This window comes from Ovis aries, chromosome 5, assembly GCF_016772045.2.
Source record: "Ovis aries strain OAR_USU_Benz2616 breed Rambouillet chromosome 5, ARS-UI_Ramb_v3.0, whole genome shotgun sequence".
In the NCBI taxonomy this organism is placed as follows: domain Eukaryota; kingdom Metazoa; phylum Chordata; class Mammalia; order Artiodactyla; family Bovidae; genus Ovis; species Ovis aries.
In genome coordinates, this window is record NC_056058.1 from 29,550,437 (window position 1) to 29,563,072 (window position 12,636).

Consider the following 12,636-nt stretch of genomic DNA (forward strand, 5'->3'; position numbering starts at 1 on the left):
TTGCAACGAGTCGGACACGACTGAGTGACTAACTCATCCAATCTTTAGGAGATAGAGCCTACATATATTTCAGAAGTTCTCATTTTAATGAAGGAGTATAGAGAAATGGCTAACACTATCAACTTTATAGTTAGTTACAACTAGATCATTACCTAACAGCTATTTGACCGAGAACAAGCTGCTGAACTTCTCTAAGCCTGTTTCCTACTCTGTAAGATGGAGATAATGATATCTACCTCATGAGGTCATGAATATAAAACACACAATACAGTGCCCGGTACATAGTAAAGAATAAAAGCTAGTTATTTAACCCTTATTATTGAGAAAAAAGACTTGTACATTTTTATTAATTTCATTTTATGGTTTAATTTTACTATCTCCTTCTCTAGCTTAACAACCTAGAGATCTAAGTCAAAAAGCCACTTAATATCCAAAGAGAAAGAACTGTTTCAGAAGCCAGTGTATATACACCAGAATCAAAGTTAAAAGTGTGAATACTATTAGAAAAGGCAGCAAGATTTCTTTCACATTCATACATTATAGGCTATAAAACTGGAATCTATCATTTTATAGTATCATAAAGACCAGGCAATTTTTTTCCTTGACCAGAAAAAACAAACTCTTATTTCTAAAAATACTTCAGGTTTTCTTCTTAAGGAAGTCCTCTTGCAACAAAATACCCTATTATCATAGAAAGCAAGTATAGGACAAGACCATAAAAATGTAGTGGTATATGAGCCGAGGAAAAAATTCATCTGGAAAAATGAGCAAGAAAAGGCTTTTTCTTCCAATTTAATTGAGACTGTGAGCTTTCTGTTTCATGACTATTTCTTTGATACTCCCATGTACATGATAAAACATTCCCTTAAGAAATTACAAATGATCTTTCAATTTAAAAATGCTTTATGTATTTGCTTCTTTTAGAAAGAAAAGTAGACCAATTTTGTAAAACAGCCATAACTGAAGAATGAAATTTGACATGTAAGGAAAGCAAACATATAGACTTACTCTTTTTCTAGTTTTTATATTTAGATTTAATCCAGTTTTTAAACAGCACTGTGAAAGTTGAAGGTAGAGTATCCAAATTAAACTACCCTAACCACTGACATTGACTCAAGAAATATATGTACTATTAATTTTATGACTCAAGGACTATATCAGGCAATGAATTTTAGCTTTCTATGAGGCAACAATTCCACAGTAGTCTTTTATAAACACAAGGAAAAACAGAAACAAATAAAAACTATAATCATGACAGTAATCTTGTAAATCTATGAACTTTATCAGTGAGTCTGATTTTCTACTGCTGGTGGGGTTTAAGAATTACGGAGAACAAGTTTCACATATAGATCAAATAGGACAACTTTGTTTCTAATTAAATTAAATTCATTATTGAGTTATGGAAGGGATGTATTTTAAAGATTAATGAATATCTTTTGTTTCTAAACTCCTGATACAATGCACAGAGGCTTACTGTATATAATCCATCCTTTCCACATAGTAGCTCAAAGCCTCTGAATAATTTAGGACTACAAAAATGACTATTCAGAAGAAATTACAGGGAAAATTTAGGTAAGGAATGTAATTTAGTAAGGAGCTTGGTTAAGAGAAAGTGAAAGACAACAGCACAAATCCTAACTTCTTACCTTAGTGTTATCCTCAAAAATCTCTAAAGATTTCATTTCTCATAGGAATTTTATGGAAAAAAAAGTCTAAATAACATATAAAACAAAATGATACAAATAATAATTAAGAGTCAAATATAGAGTATTTTGAATGAATGGCTGGACAGTAAGAATATTAAAACTTATGACACATCAAATGGATTCCATGAGTTTTATGGTCCTGTGAAAAATAATACAAATTAAGGGAAAAAAGCCCCAAAAACCATACCTCACACCAAAGAATCACGTCCTACATCTGTTTCTATTCAGATTAACTATGGTAACTTTGTCTTACAGGACACTTTATCATCCTTTCAAAAGGAAAAAACAGTGAGAAATTTTGATAATCTAACTCAATTAAAATATTGTTAGAGATTTCTCTTGCTCTTTTATCTATCTCAAAACTTGGAAGTTCTACCAAAATATAATAGTCAAACATACATGCAAAATGACCCTGCAATTAAGGTAATTGCTGGTACCAAATGTTGTTTTTAAGTTCTTCAATAAAACAGTCTTCCAGACATTTAATAGTATGTCATTTGGTAAATGAAAGTTTCCACAAAGAACAGCGAGAAGACCTAAAAATTATGCTAGTGAAGAGTCTGGCTGAAAAAAACGAAAATACGGATCATTTTGGTCCAATACTAATTTTATTTCAAGTTACTACAGAGCTGAATAAAATGGTGATGCCACCACACAAAAATTTATAGAGCTGGCAATAGGCAAAGCATGATGTCAGCCACCAATATCACCATCCACATTACCAAACAACAGGAACTTAACTTAGACTTCATGCCTAAACTTTTAGCAAAAATTAAAACCTTAGGCATGAAGCATTATTAAATATAGATGAGTTTAATCTGGCAGTTTTGACTCAAGTTAATCTAGTACTTTAACAACTTCAGTAAACAACATAAAATAATGTAAACAAATCTAATTTTCTAAATGTAGTGCTACATTCTTCACCAAACAGACCCACACAAACAAGCCTTAGCCAACTCACAGTTATATTCAATGAGTAACACCGAACACACATACACAAGATGCAGCTGACAGGACATGGAAAGACACACATGCACAACTCCACGCAAGTTCTCACCTTCATGGCATGAATTTCTTCGAGCAATCGTTGTGCTCGTCTTTGGTTTTTTAACAGTGCATCTTCAGTACCCCTGCAAAAGACACATTACAATATGTAGCCAGAAAAAGCATTTATTTTAGACTAGCATCATAATAAAAAGTCTCTCCATTTCTTTTGGAAAAGCTTAATGATCTCTAAATAACAAGCATTCTGTCATCCTGCACTGCCCTTTCCCCCATCCAACGCATACTCCAACTCCATCAACAAACCCAAGATTTTGGCATTATATTAATGACTATTATCACTGATAGCTTGTCTTCTAATTCCTTAATAGGAAAGCCGAATAACACTTTCCAGTCAATTAACAGCACACTGCATTTCATGTAAGCAATAAGCTTGGATATAATTAAATGAAAATTTGTTTTCTGGAATTAAATACCTAAAGAAATTAAATATATAATTGTATCAGAGGAGAGCTACCTTATGAAGCATACACACAAAAACAAGAAATTAACCAGAAATAAAACATGTTTGAAGACTTTGTAAGTATTCATGCTTTAAAGCATAAGAAGTATAAATAACATACTTTTGTTCTCATACTAGTGAGAACAAAAATATAAAACATTATTTTTTCAAAAAACTTAAATGGAACACAATGTTTTGACAAATACTTCCAAAAGGTACTAAAGATTTCAAATTAATCAGCAATTCAAGGAATACGGTCATATAAAATCTTCATAATTGATTCAGACTATCACTTGATTTGCTAGCCTATATGAAAAATATCTTAAAAGAATAACTTCTAATAACATAAAATATATAAATAACTTCAAAGACTTTTCAGTTTGACAAAGCCAAAAGAAGAGTTTTGAAAACAGAATTTCTCATACATCTTAAGTGAATGTGGTCTGCACTATGTGAGCACATGCTGACACAGCACAGTTTACCTCACTCAAGATCTGTCTACACATAAAGTGCCGTAAGAGTAAGAAGTTTAATTACTCCTCCAGGCCCCACCCTCAAATTTTGTAAATACTGAACAGAAACAACTTTTGACATTTTATTAGTCACAGGACCATAACGTTGAATGACTAACTTTTTTGACTTCAGTCTGCCAACACTCCTGACAAGTTTTCGGATAACCAAAACTCGGATTCTCTTCACTTCTTTTCTCATCTTCACAACCTTCAAGGAATAAAGCCAAAATTAGAGAGAGTCTTAATTCAAGAGAGAATATACCTTATAGTGAATACTAATAATACAGAATATGCCTGCCACTCTGGCCGAGTTTCATTTAACTCTATTTACAGCTTGATGAAATCTAACTTCTTCCCTAACAGTGAAGGAATAAGAAATAAATCGACATTCTAAACAAGTGTATGAGGACTTATGAGAAACATCTCATGATTTAAAACACAGAACAAAACACAGCATTCCCAGTGGCTAGTGTTTTAAATTACACTTATATCTTGTTGGGTCTGGCACATAATAAACTGTGAACTCACTGAGATCAGAGATCATCATATTTATCTCTAAATCCTTGTGGTTTAAAACAAAGTTTCACCTATAAACTGTAGGAATTTAATTTACTGAATGAGCATTTGTATTAACAAAAGCAAATGTATGAAAGTGATTTTACTTATTTTGAGCACATCCCTTTCATTTATATTTAACAAATCATTTTAAGCGTAACTTGAAAAACACAAGGGCAGGCACCATGCAGACACACACAGACACTTTAAATTACCCTATTAGAGAACAATGCTGAGCTCTAAGAATTAAAAAAACCAAAAGAAACAAATAACTGTTGGCCAAGAGAGAGAAATAGTCTACTGATAAACAAGTGCATGCTATTAGTGCAACGGGATGCTGCCATTTTGAGTCCATGTTTTCTCCATCACTGTTAAGAGGCATACATATGTAATTCCTCCTGTAATGTCCTTCATCCCATTCTCCACTTTAAGAACTACATGAAATTCAGTTTGGATATAATCATTCCTGTGAAATCTTCAAAGACTTCTTCAGTAGGACAGTCATTCTATCCCTGGAGTTCCCACTATACCTGTAGGCAGCACCTACCACTGTACTGTCACTAATTGCTCATAAAGCGGTCTTTTTCTATAATCTCTTGAAGGGCAGGGCCCTTGCAATAGTTACATAATGTTTTCTGTGCCTTGCAAGCAAGAGTGTCTGGCATGTATAATTCTCAAATTCTTCTTGCCAAAATAACAGTAGCAACATCATTCTGTTTTTACAAGGCTCCTGTATTTAGCTGTTACTTTTTTACCCTTCATTAATATCATTCATCCCCTTATGCATTGACAATATGGGCGACCAACCCACAGTTTCTCTCCACCATAAGTTTTGCCATTATTCTGGGTGATGTAGATGTCCACTTGACTAATCTACCCAATATTATAGCCTCATTCCTTGATTTCCTCCTTTCTAATGACTTAATTTGTTCCATCACAGCCACCCACTTTCATGGTCTCACTGTAGTCCCTGTCATTGTCCATGACTATTCCATGTCTGAAACCATCAATTCAAATTCTATACACTGAGATCAAAACTTCTTTCAGCTTGCATGTTCAACCCCAGCCACCACAAAGGTGTTACGATTTCACTGGAACCACCAGTTCACTGACCCCTATAAAGTGAAGTCACTCAGTCGTGTCCGACTCTTTGCGACCCCATGAACTGTAGCCCACCAGGCTCCTCCGTCCTTGGGATTCTCCAGGCAAGAGTACTGGAGTGGGTTGCCATTTCCTTCTCCAGGGGAACTTCCCGACCCAGGGATCAAACCCAGGTCACCCGCATTGCAGGCAGACGCTTTAACCTCTGCACCACCAAGGAAGCCCTATACTTTTCCTCAAATGATTAGTCCTTTTAAATTTTCCTTCTCTTATCTAGTTCAGGTACATAACCAACACTTGCCAATATATTATATCCATCCCTCTGGTTAGTGTACCTGGATAAAAACAATATTCTGAGTTCTTTACCACAGTACCTCAAGAGCCATGAACATTTGAGATATTCTATCTACTAGATATCCATCATAACTAATCTCGAATGAGTCCTTACACTTCTTATCATACATAAATACATACTTTGGTCCATTCACTTTGCAATCATTACTCTAAATGTGTGCCTGCTTTCCTAAAACATCTAACCTTTTTCTTCCTCTCCCTCTCAATTTCATGAAGAAAATAAACATCAGATGGGCGCCATCATCTTTCTACTATCATGAATGTAAATTTCCTTGCATCACCCATCCCCTCTATTAATAAAGTTATGTGCATGCTCAATGATATCCAACTCTTTGTGACCCAAAGGCTATAAGCCCGCCAGGCTCCTCTGTTCATAGGATTTTCCAGACAATAATACTGGAGTGGGTTGTCATTTCCTCCTCCAATTTCCAACCCAGGGATTAAGCTCATGTCTCCTGTGGCTTCTGCACTGGCAGGCAGATTCTTTACCACTGAGCCACCTGGGAAGCACTTAATAAAGTCAAAATATAGGAAATATTACTAAACTTTTCTGAGGCTAATCTTCTAACTGTATTTTGGATCCCATCCTTTTCTGCCTTCCTAGAATGCTCACTGCAAACTATGCATTTACTCTAGCACTGTCAATCTCTTAAATGGATGTTTCTCACGCATTTTTAAAAAATTGGGGTACAGTTGCTTTACAATGCTGTCAGTAGTGTACAACAAAGTGAGTCAGTTACATGTGTGTATACATATATATTTCCCTTTCCTTCTGGAGCTCCCTCCCCCCATTCCACCCATCTGCTTCATCACAGAGCACTGAGCTGAGCTCCCTGTGCTACACAACAGGTCTCCACAAGCTATCTATTTTACACATGGTAGTTTATCTATGTCAATTCCAATTTCCAATTCATCCCCCATATCCGTCCCCACCCCTTGTCCACACCGATTTTTGATCATGCTTGAGTCATTTTCATCAAAAACAGAAACAAAACAACCTCACTACAAAGTTTACAGGAAGCATCCTCTCTCTTCAACTGCCCCAGAGTCAGGTTTTTTAGAGATGTTCAAACAGATCACTCCATTTATGCATGCCATATAATTCCAGTTTAATTTCCATTTCCACTAGTCTACTAAATGCTGTCACAAAGACACCAATGACTTCTAAAAGTCCCTGAAGCCAACAGGAATTTTTCAGACTTATTTTGCTTGAAATCTCAGCAGCATTTGATACTGATGAATAATTTCTCCTTCTTAAAATACTCCCCTTTTCTTGTATACCAGAATACTTATTTTGGTTTTCCTTCTTTCTCTCTAGCCACTTCGTCTTCGTCTTCTTTGAAGACACATCCACATCTAATCAGTCTTGAACTGATTAGGCCAGCTCTTCCTTTCAAGATATATTTTTTAGCCCTAAGTGATCATATGTGTATATACAGTTTTAATTTGCCACCTAATTTCTACAATCAGCTGAGATCTCCAGTTTAGCTCCAGACCTAAATGTGTAACTGCCTACTTAACATTTCAAGTATGCTTAAAAACATCTCCAACTCACACTGAACCCATGCTATTCACTCTCAACTGGAATTCTTTTTTGGTCTTTCATATTTAAGAGGACAGAACAACCTTTTCAATTATAAACTTAACTTTCTTTCCTAAATCCCTCACAATGAATCTATTACTAAGTCCTAATACTTCTATTTCCTATTTATCTCCCAAATTGTTCCATTTTTCCTTCTATCCTGACTTTCTTGGCTCTCTTGGCTGAGTTACTGCCAACTAGTTTATCAATATCCATCTTTGTCCTTCTCCAATCAGTTATCCACAACTCATTCAGAATACATTTTTAACATGTAGATCTGATGTAACACCTTTACTTAACTTTCTTCAGTTCAGTGGTTTCAACTGTTCTTAGGATGGCCACAAGCACCATCTTTCAGTCCATTCTCACCGTGCTTACAACTACCACCAATCTGTACATCTGCTGTCTTCTCTGTTAGGAGTACCCTTTCCCCTCTTGTTAGCTTGTTAACATCTTATCTGATTTGGCCTAATTGTCATTTATCAGTAAAGTGTCTCCTGGCCTCCCTCAGAGGGTTAAAAAGTGCTTATAGAATTATCATGACCCTATTTTAATATTTTACCTTTAATCTGATAATACTTAATGTGCCTTTCTCCCACTAGGCTATAAATTCCATGAAAGTAAAATATCTGGTTTTATTCAACATTGTATCTTAACAGTTAGCATAGCAGATGACATATAACACGTGTTCAATAAATATTTGTTAAGTAAATGAACAGAAAAGGAGCAATACTCCCGTGATCATTCACTGTTTCTAAACAGTAATATATTAATGGAATATAATCAGATTTCCACTATCTACGTTAACTTCTTTAGAATTTGTTTCAAAGTTAGATCTATTTAGGAAAAAAAAAATACCTGCATAAACAAAAAGCCACTGAGATCAGGTTTAAGTACAAAAATGAACTGCTACGTTTCAAAAGCAGCCTAATAGTGGATTATGATCCATTTCTGAAAGTCAAGTCAATCATAAAATGAATAGCAAGTGATAAATTATGCATTAAAATATATTAACAAATGTTTCCAATTGTTGTACCCTGCAGTTTATAAGTTAACTAATAAACTGCAGGAAGCAGAACCGGTCCTCAGTTACATTCCAATCATGGGAAAGCTAGACTCCAATTTTAAAACTCCAATTTAAGAAGCACTATGTTTGTCATTACTGCATAAGGGAATTCTGAAAAGCAAAGGGAATGCTTCATGTACTTAGTTTCATGTCGATGCCAAAAAATGCTTTTTTAGCCTATTAACTTTTTCAGTTATTTGGTAAGTTTAGTATATTAAAAAATATATATATATTCACTTCATATAAAAATGGAATTATTACTTTTATTTTCCTCACACTCTTTGTCTCAAAAACTTAGCTTTCTCCAAGCATTTAAATTTATTTTTGCACAACTGACAAACAGCTACCAGTAGCCCTTTACTTAGAATTTAAAAGGCTGCCAATTCATTTGTCACCCAGGAATTATGAAGCTGGTTGACAGATATCCCAGACATCAACAAACAGTCCTTAAACACCCAGGACTGTCAGAAGGCCAATGTACTGCTTGAGGGCAACACACTTTGGTGAATTCTTTAACCAAAAGCAAACATAACTGTGATTGTTGCAAATGTGAAAAGAGTATAATACTGTTTGGGAGGAAAAGAAGGAAAGAGAAATAAAGTGAGAAAGGGCAAAACAGGAATAATAATGAAATGTGCTGACAGGAAAGAGACACAATGAAAAAGAAGTAAAAGAGTGTGAAGTCAAAAACCGAAGGACAAAACTCTAGTTCATCATTGCCGAGACTGGTAAGCCCACACTGAGTGCTTCTAAGCTGCAAAAGAATGCATTCAGTAACTGCAAGAGCACAGGAAGAGCTAAGACACACAAACATCCACATCCACACAAAACACATGCACTGAAAGTGAGGTATCACCTGAAACCTGGGCTCAGAGATGCCCTCAGTTAACCTGGTGAAATCTGAACACAGTAATGGTAACCTGGATCAACCTGTATGTAGACAGTAGAAAAACGATGATGATCAAATGAAAAGCTAATATACTTGCTCGGAAAAAGACCATGTGAACATATGGGCAAGACTCAATATAAACACAGGAAAGGGAACCACAAAGAGCAAAAGCTGGCAGTTTCTGAATCAAGAAGATTTCAGAGAAAGGTTCCCCAGCTCAGAGCCTTGGAAACTCCAATTTGGACGGGAATAACTCAATTATGGGGACAGATCTTATCACAGCCCAACACTGAATCACGCAACTAAAACCCTTGCTGTGGTTAAATGTAAATGTTACTTTGAAATTATGCCTAGTTGGCTATCTGCTAGTCTGTCAATTAGCCAACCTCTTTCGGTTATGTAGTAACTTTGCTACATATATGAATTAGTGAAGTCACTCAGTCGTGTCTGACTCTTTGCGACCCCATGTGCTGTCTCCCCCATGGGCTGTAGCCTACCAGGCTCTTCTGTCCATGGGATTTTCCAGGCAAGAGTACTGGAGTGGGTTGCCATTTCCTTCTCAAGGGGATCTTCCTGACCCAGGGATCAAACCCAGGTCTCCCTCATTGCAGGCAGACACTTAACTGTCTGAGCCACCAGGGAAGCCCACATATCATACTGTACAAATGCAGTATCATAATATGTATTATTCTAAAAGTTACCTTTTCACCTAACAGTATTTTCAGAGTTTATCCATAATACATATAGATGTCTTACATTGATCTAAAATAGTACATTGCTTATGCTTTGTTTACATAATATATGAATTAATTTATAACACAAACACATGGTTATTAGAAAACAATTATTCAAAGATCCAGCTGCTCTGGAGAAGCTTGTAGTGCCAAAAAAAATCTGAGGACTCCTCTGTTTTGTAAGACACATTAAAACTTCTGTTTGCTCATTACTTAAGTGAAGTTGCTCAGTTGTGTCCGACTCTTTGAGACCCCATGGACTGTAGCCCACCAGGCTCCTCTGTTCATGGGATTCTCCAGGCAAGAATACTGGAGTGGGTTTCCATTTCCTTCTCCAGGAGATCTTCCCAACCCAGGGAAGATGCTTTACCATCTGAGCCACTAGGGAAGTCCACTCATTACTCAGGGCTAGCTCAGTTGGTAAAAAATCCACCAGCAATGCAGGAGACCCTGGCTCAATTCCTGGGTCAGGAAGATCTGCTGGAGAAGGGGTAGGCTGCCCACTCCAGTATTCTTGGGCTTCCCTTATGGTTCAGCTGGTAAAGAATTCACCAGCAATGCAGGAGACCTGGGTTTGATCCCTGAGTTGGGAAGATCCCCTGGAGAAGGGAAAGGCTACCCATTCCAGTATTCTGACCTGGAAAATTCCATGGATTATATAGTCCACTGCGTAGCAAAGAGTCAGACATGACTCAGCAACTTTCACTTTCATTTTACACCTGGCAGACTAGCAAATACAAAAGAATGTAACACATTCTGCTTGTGAGACTTTGAGCAGGAACTCATGCATTGCTGGTCGGAATGCAAATTGGTATACTCCTTCTGGGGAAAACTGGCAATATCTAACAAAATCCCACTTCCAGGAATCTGTCCAGAAGACATACCTCCAGCTATAAAAGAAGGCTACACACAAGACTACTCAATGTGGCATTCTTACAAAATGTTGCATAAGAGAGAAAATGCTGGATATAAACAAAGCATAAGCAATGTACTATTTCAGATCAACGCAGGGATCTATATGTATTATGGATAAACTCTGAAAATACTGTTAGGTGAAAAAGTAACTTTTAGAATAATACATAGTATGATACTGCATTTATACAGTATGATATCACACATGTAAAGTGTAATACTATACACTGGTTATGAATATGGGTATATGTTACAAAAATTATAAAATACATATGAGAAAACATACAGAATGAGTAATGTTTACTTCTAATGTGGAAAGGAAGGTAGGTGGACTCAAGCACTATGATATGGCAACATATTGATATTTGCTAAATATAGGAAGTAGATTACAAGGATATTTTTTGTATCATTTTTCCATACATTTGAATTATTTCATAGTTAATAACATTAACTACAGCGTTATACAGAGGACTTCTAATTTGACCTATTGGATGATATCTTATTACTGAATTATATCTTTTATTTCTAAGAACAACAATTTAAAAATTCTAGAGTGCTTGGTGATTGTCTACAACTTAATCATGATTGAGTATATGCTGCCACCTAGCTTAATTTCCTAAAACTGTTAAAGAACCAAACAGAAAATGATTCTCTTATACCGAACCTAGTTTAGTATTTCAGTAAAGAATTATTTTAAAAGTTATCACATATTTAATTATAAAACTTGAGTTTTGCAACTTCAAAAACATATACAAAATCAGTTTTTGACAATAAGCCTTTGCAAATCAGCTTGTTCTCTGGCATTTTAGTTTCTACTATCTTAAAGGACATGGAAAGCAATTTTTTAATAGACTCCTTGATAATATGCTATTAAGAATAAAATAATGTCAGTTTCATATAGAAGCCCTTGGTTCTCCTGCGGAATTAAAGTACTTTACCATATCAGAATGTTTCACCTTCTAATTCTCATTTTTATATACCATTGCAGCCTACATGACTGGAGAAAATCCAGCTCTAGATTCGCAAATTCTTTATCCATTAAAAGCCTTGGCACTATTGTTTTCAAATATACATCCCTTTTCTGGTTCTGATGGAAAGGGAGAAAAAAGTTTACATTTAGCAGATTTCTCGCCCTCATTTAAACATTAAGTGATTCAAGTTGAACTATTCATACTTTTATCTGCCGAGTAAGTATATAGTACTTATTATTACCCATACACAAGGAACAATGTTAAAGATTAGGGAAGCTACTATTACAAATCAGTTAAATATTCTCTTTTCAAAGTCCACATGAGTACTTTTGAAGATAAAATACGCAATAAATAATCATAAGATTAAGTAAAAAGTGATTTTATTTTTTTAAAAAGTAAAGGTAGGAGCTTATATTCTTTCAGAAGACTACATGTATTTTAAGAACCTAGAGTTAGGAAGTGTTCTGTAACTGTCAGCTGTCAGCCTTGGAAAACAACTGGGAAAAAAAAAAGAATTAGGGCTGAACATATTTAAAGTTCACATAATATAACAGTTGTGTCTGCAGTCAGGCTTTTATTTTCACAAGATATTCTGAAATTAAATATACTGTAAATTAGCTGGCCATACAAGTTTTTAAAAGAAAAGACTGTAACTAAAAATTATGGAAAAGGGATTCCAATCAATTAACCACAGATATGAGTATCAATATTTCAAAGATAATACCAGAAATTTACAAACTTTTGCAAATA

At 35.3% G+C, this 12,636-nt stretch overlaps 1 protein-coding gene across 1 annotated transcript in view; it reads right to left on the reverse strand.

Annotated features, from left to right (window-relative positions):
- Nucleotides 1–12,636, reverse strand: part of SRFBP1 (serum response factor binding protein 1) — a 67,615-nt gene that overhangs the window by 49,994 nt on the left and 4,985 nt on the right. Inside the window, exons 2-3 of the mRNA XM_004008682.6 lie at nt 3,842–3,930; nt 2,764–2,836 (exon numbers count right to left, since the gene is read on the reverse strand). Coding sequence (XP_004008731.3) covers nt 2,764–2,836; nt 3,842–3,930 — 162 coding nt within the window. The remainder of the gene's footprint in view (nt 1–2,763; nt 2,837–3,841; nt 3,931–12,636) is intronic.